We start from the raw sequence: 20927 nt of genomic DNA on the forward strand, positions 1-20927 counted from the left end.
AGGTAATCATGATTTCAGTTAAAATTATACTATGAAAAAGATCAAAAGAGATAAGGAAATTAAATTTTGCTCAAAAACACTATGGATAATGGAAAAATATCAATACTTAATATATGTGCACCTAGTAACACAGCATCTAAATTTAACTTAAAGATAAAATTGAATTGAAGTAAAAAACAGATAGTGAAAATGGTGTAAGACCTTAATGTGCCTTTTTTAAAATAAGACAAATCTAGCCAAGAGATAAATAAGAATTTCAGGACTTGAATAAAACTGGAGAAAAATTAGCCATGATAGATCTGTTAATTAGTAAATGGTAATGGTAAGTAATTTATATATTCTCACTTGTATATAGCAGAAATACTAAGTGCATCTTTTACTAATGATAGTATATAATAAACATCACATTCAGTAAAGGTTGAATTATGTTTAAATATCAATTACAATGAACTGATGATGAAAATCATAGGAACAACCAAAAAAATCAAAGAAATGATGAAACTATATTAAAATATAAAATGAAAATAATGCAGTTTTCAAAAAAATTATTAGAAAAATGAAAAATAAATTAAGCATCCAATTAAAAAAATTTGAAGAATAGCATCTCCAATTTTAAAAAGTAGAAATTCACAGAATTAAAAAGTCAAATTAAAAACAAAATTACATGATAAACATTTGTTTTTAAAAAATGAATAAAATAGTTATTCAATAAATATGTATTTAAGCATCTACTATGTTATGTATTAGGCATTAGGCTAATAAGCACTGGGGATGATACACATAAGGAGGAAAAAGACTCTGCCCCCAAAGGAGCCTGCAATCTAATGCAAGTTGGTAATACCCAAAAGGAAGCTTGGAGTTTGTAGGTTTAAGAGCTAGACAGTGGGATACACAACCAATTGAAAACTAAAATAGTTCTCTAATCTGTTCACTCCACTTCCCATCTCTAGTTCTGCTTCATTGAAGTCCTTTTTCTTTTTCTTTGATCTCTCTGGGATACTTACCTAGTAGCTGATGCTGGGTCAGTAGGTGTGTACATCTTTATAGTCTCTTGGGCATAATTCCAGTTGCTCTTGAAAAATGAATCAGTTCATCTTATTGTCTGATCTTGCTGTCTCTCATACTTTGTTTCTTCCTTAAAGATATGATTTTTCTCTCATCACATTAGATTTGGATCAGTGTATACCATGGAAACAATGTAAAATCTAACAGACTACCTTCTGTGTGTGGGTGGGAAGCAAGATTAGGGGAAAAATTGTAAAACTCAAAATAAATAAAATCTTTAAGAGAAAATGAATCAGTTCACAATTCCACCAACAGTCCATTTCTCAATTTTTCCATATCCTCGCCAACAGCTCATTTTTTTTATCATATTAGCTATACCCAGGAGAGACAACATAAAGAAAACTATTAAACATTTAATATTAATACAGAAATTTTAAAGACGATATTAGCAAGTAGATTATAACCGTTTCTAGCTTTAAGTTCTGTAATAAAATCCTGCTTTCTACATGAACCTACCAGTTCTTTCCTCATTTGTTTCCTGTTTTTCCTGTATGTAGTTTGCTTATATTGATTTGCAAAAATATGTTTATATAACATTGCATATTGTCTCCTCCATAAGATGTTAAGTTCCTTGAGGACAGGGATTGCCTCACCTCTTTGTTCCCCTGTGCCTGGCATAGTATCTGACTTAAAAAAGGCTTGTTGGCTAATGTTCCCCTGTGCCTGGCATAGTATGTGACTTAAAAAAGGCTTGTTGACTAAAGGAACCATGCCTTACATTGCATGATTGTAGAATATGGCTAAATAGTACTAAGCTTTACCTAGTCATAAAGGGGAAAAAAAAGACTTTTTTTTTCCTTTAAGGATTTCTATTAATTATATAGCAGTGCTTTTCAGCAACAGTATATTCAGGCTTGTAGAACTGAGCCCAGGTAAAATTTTTAAAATTTAGTAGGTCTGGTGCTTTGTGCCATTAAAAAAATGGAAGTGATAAAGGTACCTTTATTTTTTCTTCCATCTCCTTTTGTTCCTTTGCTAAATTTTAATAGTCTTAGGTCATTTACAAATGATTTAACTTAGCAAAAATTAAATTTAAAAAATAATGAAAAGATGTCTCAGCACTCCATCCCAGCAATACTATTTAACAGGAACCCATTTACTTAGTGTTGTTTATCTGGGAAAGGTGTCTTGATTTACTTAAGCTACTTTCTTCAAAAAAAGAAAATAAAAACAAATGTTTTTTTATTGGGGAAGTAACTGCCTTGGACACTATAGTGCAGTTAAATAGTCTTCATTAGAAAGATAAATGATTACCATTTATGACTTTGATTACAAAAATGTGGTTCTGGCTCTACTTGGAATTTGGAATTTGCCAAAGTCATTATGGTCCTAAGCCAAGGCAACAAAGCAGAGTGCAGTGATGTGTTTTTCATGTTTGTCTGGAACAACAGTCTATAGCATCTTAACTTTCATAAATTTAAGTATGACTGGATCAAACAATTCAATAAAATGAAAAAGAGTAAAGATTGAATAAGAAACAAAGCTCTGTAATCTCTTTCTTCAAAGGAACACATTTAATAAAGATATTAATAAAAAAAGAGCATCCAAAAAATCTGCTAATGCTTCAAGTGGATCCAGAAGAGCATGAGTTGTAATCCTGCTTTCTGACAAAGCAAAAGCAAGATTTCAAAATTAAAAAAAAAATTGACAAGGAAACTATATTATACTGAAAGGAACCATAGATAGCCAACCAGTTTCACTTATTGTTATCATCACCAACAACCACCCCCCACCCCCCAAATTCACTTGGTCTCTAAATCCAGGAAGGAAACTATGAGAAGACATAGATAGTAACATCAAAGTGGCAGTAGATCACAATGTCATTCTTTCAGTTTTAGATAAGTCTAACAGAACAAAAGAAAAAATTGCTAAATGGCTTGAGGTATATTCTTTTTTTTAGGGTTTTTTTTGCAAGGCAATGGGGTTAAGTGGCTTGTCCAAGGCCACACAGCTAGGTGATTATTAAGTGTCTGAGAACGGATTTGAACCCAGGTACTCCTGACTCCAGGGCCGGTGCTTTATCCACTGCGCCACCTAGCCGCCCCTTGAGGTATATTCTAAAGGAAATTTCAAAAGAATAAAATCTATTTTTCAGCACCATGTGGAAATTTTCCAAAAATTGACTAGTAGGTCACAAAGAAACTGAAAACAAATGTAAAAAAAAAAGCAGAAATAGTAAATACATCTTTAAAAACCATAATACAATAAAAATAGTCATTTCATAAAAAAGACACAGAACCAAAATGGAAATTAACAATGAAATTCAAACAGTGAGGGGTTCAAAGATCAAATCATTAAAACAATAGCTTTATGAAAGAAAATAATGATGAAACAGTATGCCACAATTATCAGGATGCTGCTTACATCAGTCTGGGGGGGGAGTTTATATTACTACAAACATATTTAGAAAATGGGAAAATTGAAGCCAATTATTACACAATCATTTTTGGGTAACTAGATGATGCATTGGATGGCTTGCCTCACCACTAGAGTTAGGAAGACTCATCTCCCTAAGTTCAAATCTGGCCTCAGACATTTATTAGCTGGGTGACCCTGGGCAAATCACTTAACCCTGTTTGTTTCCTCATCTCTCAATGAACTGGAGAAGGAAGTGGCAAAGCACTCCAGTATATCTTTGCTAAGAAAACCCCAAATGAAATCACAAAAACACAACTTAAACAAATGAACAGCAAATTGACTGTTAACATCAACTGCTAAAGGGCATAGTGGAATCTAGACAAGGAGAAAAGGGCTTTGAGAAAAATTGTATTTATAAACAAATCCTAGGGTAAGTATAAGGGATAGCAAGTTTGAGGAAAATTGGGGTTTGGTATCATCAGCTAGAGATTTCCTGTTGTTCCTAGGGGACAGGCAGTTCAGTATAGAAAAGTACATGGGAGACATTATCTAAGAAAGTGGAGAAAAAGGAAGATGTCCAGTATATGAGCAGCAAGGGAAAAAAGCTTGTTACTGAAAAAAAAAATGAAGACTAGAATTTATAAGTTTCAGGCTTTCTCCAGTTTAAACATTAATTTCACATTATGTGCCTTTTAAAAATTTGCCTTCCAGTGACTTCTCATCTATGTCTTCAGGGTACAGAGGGGAAGATGTAAACTTGCTTTCAGATTTTCAATATTCAAAAAAAGCATGGCCTAGCTTATTGAGATTTTGTTGTTGGGATTCAACCAATCAGGAAATTCCCTTCAACCTTAATACCATTCCTATCTTCTGCTCTACAATTTGAATCCTTTTGTTTTTTTCTTGAAATCTCTTAAACTGTTATTTTGACGTTAACACTGATTTGAATTATTTACCTTTCTTGCATCCTCTATATCATTAGTGATCATAGTTACTGTATTGGTAAATTGACAATTTTTATGAACACAAAACAATACCTTGATCTTAGAAACAGAGATTTGGTTTCTTTCTTAAGCATGCACTTTACACTGAGACTTTTCATGTGTATAAAAGCTAAAGGAAAAAACTTATCTCAACTGTAGCTTAGGTAGAATTCTTCCTTAAATTCTTTCAACTATAAGTTTTGGTAGGATAGTTAAGTAGATTTATATTTGACATGACAGGTCCTGCTCAGTTAAACAATTTCTCATATCTAGATTTGCACATGGACTTGCTAAAGATTTCCTAACATGCCGAATTCTTCCTAAATAATAGCTTCATCTTGTCCAATGCATTTAAATTTTTTTCTTATCATTTTGCTTTTCTAGGAAGAATATAGAAGTGAAGGCATCAGCTGGAGCAACATTGACTATATTGATAACAGTGACTGCATAAATCTCATTAGCAAGAAACCAAAAGGCCTATTCTACCTTCTTGATGAGGAAAGCAAGTGAGTGTGATAGAGGTTGAAATGCTTAGTTGACCACCTGGTTCTTACTAACTCCCAAACCTGCACATACTGTAAGTAGGCTGCTATTGACATGCACTTTCTATTCTGAAATTAAGAAAATGAGATAGACTCCTTGGGACTAGATCATTGAGTTCTATGGTATTTCAGATTAAAAGTATGAAGTTCTTAGCTTCTCTTTTTCCTTAACAGAATCTTAAATTTTGTAAATCTGAATTCACTTTTTTTGACTGGCCTATGTTTGATGTCCCTTGGGTACTCACTCCTCTAGTCTTGTAAGTTATTGTGTTCTTAGAATACATTTGTGACGACCTGAGCATTTTTATAGCATGTAAGAAGTAGTTTAAATAATGTTGATATGGCTATACCTAGTCATTATAGTCTAATGAAAAGAGCTCTGGTTCTTTGAGAATGTTTTGACAAGAAAGAACTTCAAATTATTCTCTAAAATCTTAAGCCATGATATTTAAGTAATCTACAGCATTTAAGAAGTAGTTTAAATGATGTTGATATGTCTATACCTAGTCATTATAGTCCAATGAAAAGAACTCTGGTTCTTTGAGAATGTTTTGACAAGTTTAAACTTCAAATTCAAAAAAAAATAAGACTAGAATTTATAAGCTTCAGGCTTTCTCCAGTTTCAACACTAATTTCGCATCATGTGCCTTTGAAAAATTTGCCTTCTAGTAACTGCTCATCTTAATATTTTCAGGTTACAGAGGTGAAGATGTACTTGCTTTCAGAAGGCTAGCAATTTAAATTAACTTGTACAGATTATCCACTCTCAACTTTATCTTATTTGTAAAACAATGATGTGATTTAGGGGGCAGCTAGGTGGCGCAGTGGATAGAGCACCGGCCCTGGAGTCAGGAGTACCTGAGTTCAAATCCAGTCTCAGACACTTAATAATTACCTAGCTGTGTGGCCTTGGGCAAGTCACTTAACCCCCTTTGCCTTGCAAAAAACAAAACAAAACAAAATAAAACAATGATGTGATTTAAAATAACCTTTAGGCCCTCTCTAACTCTGGAATCCTATAATCCTCTGGAACCAGATTTAGGAATAGATTTTTTTTTTTTGCAAGGCAGTGGGGTTAAGTGGTTTGCCCAAGACCACACAGCTAGGTAATTATTAAGTGTCTGAGGACGGATTTGAACTCAGGTCCTCCTGACTCCAGGGCCGGTGCTCTATCCACTGCGCCACCTAGCTGCCCCAGGAATAGATTTTTTAAAAAACAGTTAACTAATATTTTAAACTTACTCACAGTTGTCACTTCGTTCACCCTATGAGAATATTTTGTGAATTTAAGATCACCTATATATTTATATTTTGTAGAGACCTTCCTGACACTTTTTAAAATTTATCTCCTCCTTTTGTCAAATGGACAATATGACAGAAAGGAGATTATTGGAAAAAGAACCAGATGTGCTACTTTTCAATCATATTTAGGAATACTTTGGAGATTATTTGCAATTTAATCATTGTTTTTGAAATAAGTATTTTGCTCTGTAAGCATTTAGTTTATATTTCATTATTCATTTTGTGGCAAATTAGTTTTTTAGATTACTTAAATATCATGGCTTAAAATTTTAGAGAATAATTTGAAGCTCTTTCTTGTCAAAACATATTCACAGTTCCAGGTAAATTCAGTTCTGTTTTGTTCCTGACAACTCTGTATTTGTAGCTATATCTGTATCTCCTCAAGAATTTTAAATACAGTTTCATTTTTATTTTCTGTGTATGTCTGAGATTCATTTACAAAAAAGACAGATCAAACGTCATTTATTCAACTGAGTGGTAAAATTTTAGATTATATGTTGAGGAGATAATATCACCACCAGGTGCTACAACTGCTGATTTTCTTGTCATAATTTCATATCATATTGTTAACAAGCCACCACGTTCTATTCATATGTTAATTAATCAGTGGGGAGGGGTATGTTTATATCAGAACGTGTGGATAAGCCCATAATTATTTATGATTCCAACCAGAACATAATCTTGAGAACAGAGTAACCTTGAACTCTCAATAGTACTTAAGTCTTTGTCTTACACATAAGTAGACACTTAATAGATTTCTTTTTTGAAAGCTCAAATAAACTTATATTCATATATGCATTTTAACCAGGTATATATATTATTTGTTGTTATTGTAAGTCATATCCAACTCTTCATGAGCCAGAGGATCATAGCTCACCAATGCTGTCCATGAGGTTTTCTGGCAGAGATACTGGTTTCCTTCTCCATTGGCCTAAGGCAAACACAGGGTCGCACAGTTACTAAGCTTTTTAGGTCTTTCGGTTTCCAGGCCCTGTCACCTAGCTGCCTAAGTATAATATTAAATAGTCAGAATTAAAGTTGTATAAATTGCTTTTTGCCTAGGCATGAAAGAATGGAAAGGAGGTTGTATAGTTCCATTTTTTAGTTACAGAATTGCCTAGAGAACTATTATATAATTATAGTTGGCATTTCTATTGCAATTTCAGGTTTTAAAAGCATTTTACATCTTAAATAACTCCATGAAGTTATTACAGTCAGAATGAGCCCTTATAGACAAATGCAGAGGTTAAAGCTCCCACAGCTGATTGGGGTCAGGTCTAGAATACACTCAGTTACTCTAAATATGGGACAGCAAAGCCATGGCTTCCTCTGAGACCCAGACGGCTTTTTATGGTCTCTAGGACTTATTTCTCTTTTTATCTGGGTTGGTTCTTTGTTGCTTTTGCTTTTTTTAATAGTGAATGCGTCACAGTGTATTTGGACTCAATCAAAAGACCTGCACTGAGTCCTGAATATCCCTGCTTAGTACCATTGTGATGCTGGGTAAATCACAATCTCCATTAACCTCCTTTTCCTCCCATGTTTTTAAGGTCAGGCTTATACCGTTTGCCTATATCCTTAAAAGGATTGTTGTGCAGATTAAATAGGATCAAATATGATGATGATCATAATAATGCTTTGTGAGATATTGAGTCCTTAGAATTGTGGGACAGCCAAGTGCAGTAGGTAGAGCCCCAGGACTGGAGTCAAGATGACTCACCTTCCTGAATTCAAACTCAGCTTCAGACACTAACTGTAGGATCCTTTGGTATCCTTCATTTTCTTTGCTTTGCTTTGCTTTGCTTTGCTTTTTTTTGCAAGGCAGTGGGGTTCAGTGGCTTGCCCAAGGCCACATGGCTAGGTAATTATTAAGTATCTGAGACCAGATTTGAACTCAGGTACTCCTGACTCCAGGGCTGGTGCTCTATCTACTGCGCCACCTAGCCACCCCCGGCATCCTTCATTTTCAGAGGACCGTGACATCTGGGAAGTGATGCCATGACAAGTATATGAACTGGACTTGAGGGGGTGCTGTGCTAAGTCACCAGCCTCACTTTCTCCTCCAGAGCCATCTGGGTTCAGTGGCCAGATAATGGATCAGGATGACTATAGATGGCCCCTGGATGTGGGGCAGTCAGAGTTAACTTTCCCAAAGTCACACAGCTAGTAACTTAACCCTGCTTGCCTAAGGTTCCACATCTGTAAAGTAAGATGGAGAAAGAATTGGCAAACCACTCTAGTGTCTTTGCAAGAAAATTCCAAATGAGATCATAAGAAGTCATCAACAACTGAAAAATAACTAAGCTAAAGGACAAAACTTAAATTTGTTAGGCATCGTCATTATTTAAAACTTTGAAATCCTGAATTAAAACTGCTTTCAATCTTCTATTTTCAGTTTTCCACAAGCTACAAATCAGACACTATTGGACAAGTTTAAGTTCCAACATGAAGGAAGCTCTTGCATTGAATTTCCAGCAGTGATGGAGCCTGCCTTTATTATAAATCATTATGCTGGAAAAGTGAAATATGGTGTCAAGGTCAGTAATCAGTACACTGCTTATACTCCTGATTCCTTAGTCATAATTTAGAAACATTTTCAAAAGAATATGATTTTAATCAATATGATGATATTTGATCACTCAATTTATTTCTGCATTAATTCTCTTTGATTTCAGGAGCTTTTTGCTCATGTAGGCACAGCTGTTTTTGTCAATCTGGTGTCTCTTTTCAAGAATGTGTAAGAGGGGAGTATAACACAAAAGCCCCTTAGATACTAGGACTTTCCTTTCCCATAATTTTCTCACATCTGCTTGTCCCAGTGCCAGGTTTCCCTGAAATCTGGCTTATGTTCTTTGAGAGCAGTCTCATACCTAGTCCAGCATGCTGGGTCCAAAATAAACAAACAAACAAAAACCAGAAGAGAGAGAATTTTTTAATTAACCTCATGGTTTTGTTTTTTTTTTTAATTTTGAACTTAATGACCCCACTACTTGTAGCACATTTTCAAAAGAGAAAGGTTACGGGTGCACAAAACGTAGTATGATATATTCACATTCTTAACATACATACATACATATTGTCTTCTCCTGGGTGGGTCTTTTATGAGGCAAATTCCCCTTTTAAAAACATTTGGAAAAGAGCAAACTGATTTCCACACCTTGAAAACAAAATGAAATGTCAGCCACTTTAAAATTGTTAAAAATCTCCAAGCTTGTTCCTACCTTTAAAATGGGCCAGGTCTCTATGTCTTGGAACAGCCCCTTCTGATCAGTGTTAATTATAATAATTCATGATTTTGTAATGCTCTAAGTTTTCCAGCACCAAAACAGCCCCATGAGATAAATCGTGTGTGTGTTCCATAATACCCTCACTGTTCCCATAACACCATCCAGCTTGTGGCCTCTGCCCTGCTCAGATGGCGTGGCCCTCAGACTGTTCTTGTTTTCTCTTCTCCTTGGTCACCAGGCTTTTAGGACCTGCCTGGAGGTCTTGCCAGACTTTTCCATCACTGTCACCTCTAGACAGTCAATACACATGTAGTAAGAAGAATAAATGTGCACAGCACTATCCTAAGTGCTGGTGACACAAAGAAAAACAAAAGGCAGTCTCTGCTTTAAGAAACTCTGTCTAATGGATTAGGCAACATGGACAACCAAGTGGCAGCCTAGAACTAGAAAGATTGATGATCCCCTCAGTACTTTCCTTCCCACCCCTTGGCATACTTCAAAGAGAATCATGATATTCCTTATGTCTGATGTCCCTTCTAGCTTCTCCCTTTTCTCCTTTGAAGTCCACTCTATCAAAATTTTCTCTCCAAACAAGATTTTGATGTCTATAATACAGTGACCCCTTTTTTCAAAGAGTTCAACACCTGCATTACATTTTATATCCTTTCAATATTTTTACTAGGATATTTGAATATTCTTGTTTAATATTTAACATTCTTTCACACAAACTCCCAACTTCCCAATTCTTCGATCTCCTTAAATCTCTTCCCTCTATTCCTCCTAAGTAACAGATCAGAATATAAGATCTCACCATTACTAACAAGTATGTTCTACTTTTCTCCTAAACCTATTTATTATTTGTCCTGAATCAAGACCTCCTTCCACTCTTAGTACTTTCTCTGGCCATTATCCTTATGCTGGTTTAATTTTCCTCCTCTAATTTCGACCCAGTAGTCATTTCAACCCTATTGTCTCTTCTATTCTTGAATCCTTTTCCATCTTGTCTTATCATCAGTTTCCTTTTACGAAATCTCAGCCCTAGATTAATCCCACCCTTTTCCTCTGCTCATAGTCACAAGCTACTGAAAACAGATGGAGAAAATCTTACAATCAAACTGACTGCAAAATACAAATTTAGATTATCCAGCCTCAATTGGGTGCTCACTGAAGCAAGATTGTCCATTACTTTGTTCTCTACAGAACCTTTTATACTGTCCTTAGACATCCCACACTCTTCCCCCACTCCCCATGACTTCTGAACCCTTTAATTTGCTGAAAAAATTAAGAACATTAATATGGAGTTCCCTCTTCTCCAATTTTTCTTTTATCAAACCTCTTCAGATCATTTCCTACTTTGACTTCTTTTCTCCAGTCTTTGACGAAGAGGTGCCCTTTTCCTTTGATCCCTTCCTGACTTCTCAGTCCTGTTCGGATTCCCCTCTGTATTGATCCTCTGAGTCCTGTCTTCAGCCATTCCCTTCTGGGCTGGGCCTTTCACTTTCTGGAGCTCTGTCATCTTCTTACCCTGGAAGATGATTTTGTGGTGCTTGCTTCCTCCTCCTCCTGAAGTTCACCTGGGGGCTTCCTTTGGGGAGGGGCCTCATCCAGCCATCTTCATTTGGCTCCTAGCTCTCTTTCTGACTTTTCCACACTCTTCTTCAGCTCTGATTTCTCCCTAGCACCTCCTCAGGACCTCAGGGGAGTCCTGCATCTTTTCTGCCTGCTGATAGTACTACTACATTTTGTTTTTGAAGTTCTGGGTTAGTACAGGGAAAATCTGGTTGGGGTCTCATCTCCCTGCCACTTCCATCATTCCCTGCCCCCTTGTCACCCAGGACCATTCCTCTGTCCTCCTGGCTCCTCACTTTTTGGGAGAAGCCTAAGCCAGGCAACCTGGATTCCCCCTCTGGACTGGGCTTCCAACTTTCTAGATGTCTGCTCCAGGTGTTCTTCTCTCGCTCCTCTCTACCCATTAGACTCTTTTCTTTTTGCGTGTAGCAGCTGGAGCTCCAGGCTCAGCACTTATTGAGTGCTTAAATGGATGCTTGTTCCTTAACTTGCAAAGAGAGGACTAGGGGCAGCATGCTTCCCAGATCCCCACAGCCTCGTCCAGCCACAAATTGGGAATTCAAGACCAGTGGAATGGAGAAATCCTTTGAGAAATTCTAGTGAATTATGTCTGCCACCCCAGAACTGCAATCCAAGGGTAGTGAGAAATGGGACACCACAAAGCCCCTATCTTAAGACTTTGTATTTCTAGACAAGGGGGACTCCTTGCAGAAGCTCTGCCTGTAAACCCTGAGCAAAGTCTTTGGGGGGATTCTGTTGTTCTTTTGGGTGCAGCAGTAACCTTCTGGGAGCACAGCTCATCCCAGAAACCCAGGGTTCCTAAGGATCTCAGGCTCTGACCAGCTCTCTGATGAGGCCCCCACCTAGATTTGTGAAGGAAGATGGGAGGAGAAAAGGAAAAAAGCAGTACAGAAAGGATCAATAAGGGGGTAAAACTTGGCTATTTGTGAACATTGAAGTGTTTAAGGAGAATATTCAAAAGGGGAATAGGCATCTGATGATTCTCCTCCTCTAATTGAATGAGGGGAGGTTGACCATGCCCATGTTATGCGCGCGTGCGCACACACAGACACACACACACACACACACACTCTCTCTCTCTCTCTCTCTCTCTCTCTCTCTCTCTCTGCTCATACTTTCAGGATATAAGAGTAATAAAATTTGATATTTAATATGGAGGATAATGCTTGGGAAGGAATAATTGCAAGCAAAATAAACTTTCCAATTTTAATGGAAGATAGGGAGAGGAAAGTAAGAAAAAAAGCAAAAAAGTTAAAATCCAAAGGAGGGGCTCTCTCTTCTGTAGAATGACCACTTTGGTTGTTTTATAGAAATGCAGTGATGATGATAATCCATGTAAGAAATGATTGCAGAGTCTTGGGTAGGAATCACTGATGCAGAGCTAAATTAGAAGCTCCAGAAGAATTTTTATAAGGATAGAAACATTATTAAGAAAACCTACTTTGAGTAACTTAAGTATTATCCTCAATGCTATGAGCAGCTGTATTTTCTGACCTATGATAGAGCATCTTACCTACCTCCTTCTAGAGAGGTGATAGACTCAAGCAAATTTCACTATGTGGATTCATTTTGCTTGACCAAACTTACTGGTTTTTTTCCTTATTTTTTTAGGGTTTTTAATTTTTTAACTGGGGGATACAGTTAGGAGGGAGAGAGGACAGGCAGTATTGGTTCCCCCAAAAGAGGGTTCATTATTAAAATATTTTTAAATATATGGAAGAGAACAGAATTAAGTTCAGAACAAACCACAAACAGGACTATTTTGAAGCTAAAGTGTAAAATTCAACAAATATTTATTCTAAAGCATTGTAAAATGGAGACTCACAAGGTCTTGTATAAACATATTTATATATACATATATATATACACATATCACATGTATATATGTATGTGTGTATGTATATGGAAATGATTGTTTTTGGTTTGTTTAAATTCAAAGTAAAAATAAAATTAAATAAAATTATTCTTAAAGTTCTCTCTTCCTTTAAAATAAAAAACAAAACACCTTCATTAGCTGCTTGCCAAAGTAACTGGGTGATGACTGTAGACATTTACTAGCTGTGTGACACTGTTTTGCCTATTTCCTTCCTCTATCTTTTCCTAGAAAATCCCAAATGAGGTCCTGAAAAACTGGACTGAATATGACTCACCATGTAAACGGTTAACCAACAAGAGACCCTTATCATCCCCTTAAACTTTCAACCATATTTCTACTCTTTCTAAACCAAACTCATTGAAAAAGTTGTCTACATTGCATCCACTTCTTTCTTTTACAGTCGTCAGATTGGCAAAATTGAGAAAAAAAGAAAATGAGAAGTTGTGAAAAAACAATTGCTTTAATAATATACTGTTGGTAGAACCATTAACTATTATGGAAAGCAAGTTGCCGTTTTGCCCCAAAAGTATTAAATTGTACATACTCAGTGACGTATTAAAATACTGCTGCTAGATCAGTTTCTATAGTGAGATGTGAAAAAAGGAAGTAAAAATACCATACAATCAAAAATATTTATAGCAGCTCTTTTTTGATAACAAAGAATTGGAAACTGATGGGATATCTCTCAATCGAGGAATGGCTGATAGAATATGAACATAATGAAACATTTTTAGTCTTATAAGAAATGATACAAATGATAGTTTGAGAACAACTAGGAAGCCTTAAATGAAGGAGTGAAGGGAGAACCAGGAAATCTCCTTATACAATCACTTTATATAATACCGTCAGGGCAGTTAATTCTCAAAGACTCAGAAACTCACAACACAGCCATCAGAGCTGCAAAGGACTCATGATAAAACATGCTTTCCACGTCCTAGTGCAGAAATGATGGCCTTGGATACATATTGAAGCATATTTGGGACTCCCCGATGGCTAGGATCCCCCTGCCGCTCTCATTTAATAACCTTGAATTTTTGTTGTATTATGCTGAATTCCATGATAGAATGTAGGGATTGTTTTCATTTGTTCTTATTTGTGCAGTACCTAGAAGAGTGCCTGGTTCACATGAGGTGCTTTATCATTGTCTGTTGCTTGATTGATAAATTGGTTAACTTATCAGAAAGGCTTTAATAGGCATCAAAATATTATATTAGCTCTTCTTTTTCCCCGTTAGGATTTTCGAGAGAAAAATACTGATCACATGCGTCCAGATATTGTAGCTCTGCTAAGAAGTAGCAACAGTGCCTTTATTTGTGGACTGATAGGGATTGACCCAGTGGCTGTTTTTCGCTGGGCAATTCTTCGAGCTTTTTTCAGAGCCTTGATTGCATTCAGGGAGGCCCGCGAAAGAGGTATTCAAAAGAAAATTGGTAAGTGATGTTAGTATCCTACTTAGCTTCATTTTTAATCTATATTCATTTTTATAGATTTGTGTTAAGATGTTCATTCTATTAAATATTTATTGACTATTATAATAATCCCAGGAACCTTGAATAGTGGATAAAACTGGTTTTGAGGCGAAAAATGAAAATTTTTTTGACCATTTGTGATAAAGGAATCTATTAAATTATGGTCTTTGAATAACAATTGAACAAGGTGGATGTTTTGCCTACTTTTTTCCAAAGTGTCTATCCTTTCAAGCCATTCATTAATATACAAATTGTCACTGATAAATTCACTGTTGAAGTTAGTCAGAAATGTGGTTCTCATGGGGTCCTGCAGTGGTAATAAAATGAAAGTAGTGACCCATCTGCACACTGGCTGGCAGGCCTCTGACTCTTAAGGTCTTGAATCTAGTCGAACTTGCTGTTTGTGGGAATCCTCCTGTGGGAGAGAATACAAGGGAGCGCTTACTGACTTTGGATTCAGGCAGCCTGGGTTCATATCCTCTTGCTGTGGGACCTTGGACAAGTCTTACTAGCTCCCTCAACCTCATTTTTCTTAACTTTAAAAGCAGTGGATTGGACTTAGAGCCTCTGAGGTTTGCTCTAGCTCTGGGATCTAATATCTGTTACAGTTTGCCTCAGTCTTTAATTGAGCTTACCATCTGATTTGTTGGGCAGTTAAACTAAGCCTTCTAAATGTAAAATCATTTTTTTCTGAAAGAAAAATGTGAAAAACCTAATTCTTAGATATTTGTAACACATCATAATTGATTATTTATATTCATAATTAGAGTATTAAATTAAAAGATTCAAGTTTTTCCTTTCTCTTCCTAGAAGTTTTTCTGGGCCAGGAGCCAGGACCAATGCTTCTGCTCTAACCCTCCTCTTAAAAGAAAATTTCCCAATGATTCACAAATTTTTCATATTTTGTTACATTGTAGAAAATTCTACTATTCATAGTTAAATTTGGGTTAAAGTACCCTCTTAAAAATAGTAGTTAACTCTGTGAGAGTTTAAAAGGGTAGTGTCCCATTCATATATGGTCTAAAGTAGATGACATTTTAAACATGCCTTTTGCTGAAAGAAACAAAAGATTTTATTTGAGGAATAAGATTAAACCATTTGTTGCCAAAGGATTGGACAGGCCTGGATGGAGATCTGCATGGGATCCAAGGGCCCTGACCAAGGGCCAACAAGATGGGAATGGAAGAAAGGGTAATGAAAGCTTTCCAAAATCATTTCCAGGGAGGGAAGAGCAAGGTGGAGAATCTGTACACCAGCTTAAGAGACTGAACTGTTTGGTTGAATATAAGAAGTACTTGTGGAATCCGGGATGCAACTTAAAATCAAAATGGAATGATACAATGTTGATTTGTGATTTTGATAAAAAAGATAAGGATGAATCTGCTAACTTGATGCAGTTATACAGAGGCACATTAAAGCATGGTAACTAGAGATCAGGCCTGTGTTCAATTCCTGCCTCAGACTCATGCTCGCTGTGCAATTCCTAGGCAAGGTCACTTAAACTGATAGAGCTGTTGACCACTTGCTAAGATAGTGAGCTACAGAGTAGGGGTGATTTTCTTGAGTGGTAGAAGCTTCTTTATCTAGGATTTCCCTACTCTAATGAAACCACACTTCCAGATTTTATCCTTAACTCATCCTAAGTAGAATAGTGTTCTTTATCCAAGGATGTTAGTGCTGATCCCTGTCCAATGATCCCCACAACCCCACTAAAGCCTTAAATTTTATTTACAAAATAGGGGTGAATAACATGGAAGGGTTTTTTTTTAAATATCCAATCGTCATTCCCATAAATAAGTAAAAATAAAATTGTAAATATTAAGGGAACACTAAAAAATAAGAATTAAATAAGGTACATTTGCTAAATTTATATACAAATGACTACTACTAAAGTTTATCAAAGGACACAGAAAGTAATAATGGTTCCAGGTAATAATAATCAATTAATCTACTTGCAATCTTAGAAGTATATCAGCATTTAAACACAATTATTTTATATATATATATATGTTTATATATACTCATTTATATATATATATATGTTTATATATACTCATATATATGTTTATATATACTCATTTATATATATATTTATACTCATTATATATATATATATTTTTTTTTTTAAATGCCCAATATCTTATTTTTTAAATAAATGCAACCTGATTATTTGCAAAATGTAGACTGTTGAGCCTGACAGGTGTTGGTAATACTCTGCTTGATGTGTCTGGTAGGCCTAGAACCCTTTAAGTATTGTCTTCCAATCTATTTCTCTGGAAATGTGCTGCATAAAGCACTGCCATGCTTTCCTTGGGGGTTTCAATGCATTTAATTGTATTCAACTTCAGTTCAGGAATTTCTTAACATATCATTGGCAATCTGCTATGGCAGATTTACCCTGGTAAAGGAAACTTCATAATTTCAGCATTTCCTATTGTTTTCTCAAAGAGGATAAGAAGAGATGGGATTTAACTGTGTGAAGCTGCTTCTCTGAATGAAAACTCTCTTTAAGAAAATTCTTCCAAGCTCCCTTAAAGTCTTTTTTTTAGTTTAGTTTTTTTTTTTTTTTTGCAATGTAGTGGGTTTAAGTGGCTTGTCCAAGGCCACACAGCTAGGTAATTATTAAGTGTCTGAGGTCGGATTTGAACCCAGGTACTCCTGACTCCAGGGCCGGTGCTCTATCCACTGTACCACCTCGCCACCCCTCCCTTAAAGTCTTGTACCTTATTTCTTAGTGTATTTTCCTGCCATCAATGTGGTCATGTTTATCAGCTTCCTAGTCCTTTTCTTCCTAGAACAGAGTTCTTCCCTAACCAGAAGGTTGATGCTGCATCTCTGGAGATGTAAAAATAATCATTCTGCATTACTTGGAAAACCTGCTTTAAACTACTGACAAGTCATTATTAAGTTGTTAATTTAATCCTTTTAAATTCACTATTGCAGTGATGAACCTCTTATATTTTCTACTTTTCCTATAAGTACTTGATTTAAGTTCTTGGCAAAACCAAAGCATGTAGGATTTTTAAAATTAGCTTTCATTATATTTTTCTTTATATTTCATTGTAAGGGTTTTGGAATTTAGCTGTTAAAAAGACAGATATAATTAGTGTAATTTTTTTTTATATCCAATTCCAAGAGTTATTCTCTTGGAATATATCTTGGAATATATCTCTTAATACCCTCCTTATCCCTGACCATATCTCCATATTGAATTGTTGAAGTTTGTTTTTGTGGAAGTGTTTTGGCTTTTTTTTGTTTTGTTGTTGGTGGTGGGTTTGTTTTTTTTTTTTTTTTTGGTCTAGGCAATTAGGGCTAAATGACTTGCCCAGGGTCATACAACTAGTAAGTCTCAAATGTGGCTGGATTTGATCTCAGGTTCCCCTGACTCCAGGGCCAGCGCTCTATCCACTGCACCACCTAGCTGCCCCTAAAATTGTCTTCTTATGTAGTAGGCGCATAATACATGTTTATTGAATTGCATTGGGTAGAATTCCTTCTTTTAATTATCTTCCTTCTTCTTGGCTTGATTAGCATGCTTCTTGAATGGTTCAAATTGGGGTATGGTGTATCAAACTGTGTTCTATTTCCTAGTGGGCCTTAATATCGCCTCTTCCCTCCAGCCATCATTCCTATCTTACTTTATTTTCTACCCAACTTTTTGATAAAAGTGATATAAATTAATAGCTTTAGTAGCTCAGACTTTGGATCTAAACATATATATTTATTCTCTCTATAAATATATATCTCAAATATAACAATTACACATGCTTTTTTTCCCCTATTTTGTTTCTTTACTGACCATGGGGTACTTAAATCTATTATATTAACTTTTGGATTTTTGGATAAACCACATAACTTTTGGTAAATTAGGTTATATTTCTCTTTGGGATCTAGTTAGCATTTCTTTCAGTGCTGCCAACCATGTACTTACACATATCAAATGGTTAATAAAAACAGGGTTCATTTTTCATTCTGTTTTCCAATTTAATTTTTTGTAACACAGAATGATATATAGTGCTACAAATTAATTTTGGGATTATAGAGTTGTTAATTATATCATCATTTAATAGGAAGGGAATACCTGTCCTAATGAGGTAACCAAACAGGACCTTTGATCTATGAATATATTTTTGTAATTTCTGCAAGCAAATAGAAATTCTGTTCTTTACATAATTTCTCCAACAAGTGGTCTATCCATATGCTCCTCAAATGGTTGGCAGCATTGATCTTAACTCTTTTGTTGCCTCTTTCCGTTTTTTTTTTCTTTTGCTTCCTAAGGGAATGATGATGCAGTTCCATCTGTGAATTTGAAAAATATGGATAGTATTAACTTTCTCCAACACCCAGTCCATCAGAGGAGCTTACAGATTCTTCAGACATGCAAGGCGGCAAAGTACAGTAAGGCTCCCAATTCCATTTTCTTCTCTGACATCATGCAAACATCAAGAAATGGAAACCAGGAGCATTCTACCCAAGGATAGGTCAGAGGTTCTTGAGATAGGCTTCCAGTATTTTAAAAATATAACAAAAAGTGAAATTGCCAGCATGGAGGTAGAACAGATTTTTCAAATCCTTTTGTGTTTCTCCTATTTACCTCTCTAATTCCTGAATAGCTATTTCCAGTTAGTCTCCTAAGTAGTCCAATAATGTCTAAAAATCAGTAATATTTTCTATATTGCTAGGTTGTTTTTGTTTTTACTGCAAAGAAGAAATGAAAATTGTTCATATTCTTTTATCTGACCTATTGTACTACATTGCCAAATTAAGCCTATTTCAAAGTAACAGCATTGTTATTTTGCATTTTTATAGTAAATGCAATCACAGTTTGATTGACCTAAAAATTAATTTGATGAAATCTAATTAGAAACCTACTGAAATTAATTACATGTCTGTCACTTTAATGTTTCATTTCTAGGAAAAATATCAGAATTACTTCAGCTATTTCTGTTAAATATCAGATGCTCATTTATTTGCAAACTGGGTGGAGAAATGCCCTTGGTGTCCATTTCCATTGCTTTACTTTTGTTACTTGATTAACTCATTTTGAATGAAAATTAGATTCTTTTGCCTAATCTGTATCTATCTTTGCTGAATTCCTACCATCCTGAAAATAATAGGTTGTACTAAGCATTGCTTGATATGAAGAACCTACCCCTGTTGGTACTGTCTACATAGTGGATAAATTATACTATTATTTGCCCAATCTAATGAATATTTTTTAAGTAATTAGAGTATCAGTTTCCTAATTATGAAATTCAATGTTTTAAATACTGTATACATTTTTTAAACCTCACATGAAAGAATTTTGCAATATCAGTGTCTGAAAATAGTTGAGGACAGGAAATCTCTTCAGAAACATTTAAAAAATTTCTTATATTTTTATTTGACTGTACAAATTAGTTGTATCAAGGTAAGTATAATTACAAAGTATTGTTTCACTATATGAAGGTTAAGTGGCTTGTCCAAGGCCACACAGCTAGGTAATTATTAAGTGTCTGAGGCCGGATTTGAACTTGGGTACTCCTGACTCCAGGGCCAGTGCTCTATCCACTGCTCCACCTAGCCACCCCTTCTGCTATTTTTTGATCTAGATCTTAACAAACTTGCAAAGCTGAACTCTGCAGAATTAAGCACAGTTTTGTTCAAAAAATAACTCAATGATACTTAAGCACATGGACTCTAGTCAAGTCTTTACTTAATGACAGACTTTCCAAATTATCTGTAATGACTGTTATATAAGGAAAATAGAATCTTTAGAAATTCTAGAAAGCTCCCAATTATTTCCATAAATATTTTAATAAATTGTAATCTATACCTGCTCTAAGCCCAGCAGGACCTATCTTGCTCTTATAAGAATGATGGATTCATCTAGTAAGAGTGGGTGGGGGAAGGAAAATAAACAAGCTTCTGATTACTCCTGCACTCACTAGAAGAGAAACCTTCTACCACCATCACCTGAAACTATTCTGTAGATGCCTGAAACCAAATTCCTCATTCTCCACCAACCTATCCAGAAACAAAACCTTAAGCTCTTCTCCATTCCTACAACCAAAACTTCCCATTCTTTTGGTATCCTCATGAATCCTTTCCAACCCTCTTTTCCTAGGTCCCACCAAGCTTTGGACCAGAGCTTGATGCTGAACCCTATCTCCCCCGCCCCTTCCTTTAGGACAAGGACTATTTTATATTTGTAATCTTAGTACTTAATACATTGAAAAATATATGATAAGTTCTCCATGAATGCTTTTCTGTTCTGTTCCCTTCTATCTTTTCAGTCTTTTTAAAAAATAATTTCTATTTTCACTGTTAATATGAACTACTTTTTTATTGTTTTATTTCTCCAGTTACATGTTAAAAGAGTTTTTCAGCATTCATCCACATGCATATTTTTAAGTTACATAATTTCCTTCCACCCTCCCTCCCTACCTCCATCCCCTCAGTAGTGAAAAGGCAGGTGAATATTGTACATACACATTTGTGTTCAACATATTTACAGAATAATCATTTTCAGTATG

At 35.4% G+C, this 20927-nt stretch overlaps 1 protein-coding gene across 10 annotated transcripts in view; it reads left to right on the forward strand.

Moving 5' to 3' along the window:
• The window catches only part of MYO9A (myosin IXA), a 217363-nt gene that overhangs the window by 107901 nt on the left and 88535 nt on the right, over nt 1–20927 (forward strand). For 9 of the 10 annotated variants that reach the window (XM_074233060.1, XM_074233061.1, XM_074233067.1 and 6 more), the window contains 4 exons: nt 4791–4912; nt 8646–8787; nt 14178–14373; nt 18691–18810. In XM_074233060.1, the coding sequence (XP_074089161.1) occupies nt 4791–4912; nt 8646–8787; nt 14178–14373; nt 18691–18810 (580 nt within the window). The remainder of the gene's footprint in view (nt 1–4790; nt 4913–8645; nt 8788–14177; nt 14374–18690; nt 18811–20927) is intronic. The other variant, XM_074233066.1, reaches the window with a different exon arrangement.

The sequence above is a fragment of the Macrotis lagotis genome, chromosome 4, assembly GCF_037893015.1.
Source record: "Macrotis lagotis isolate mMagLag1 chromosome 4, bilby.v1.9.chrom.fasta, whole genome shotgun sequence".
NCBI classification, from domain to species: Eukaryota; Metazoa; Chordata; class Mammalia; order Peramelemorphia; family Peramelidae; genus Macrotis; species Macrotis lagotis.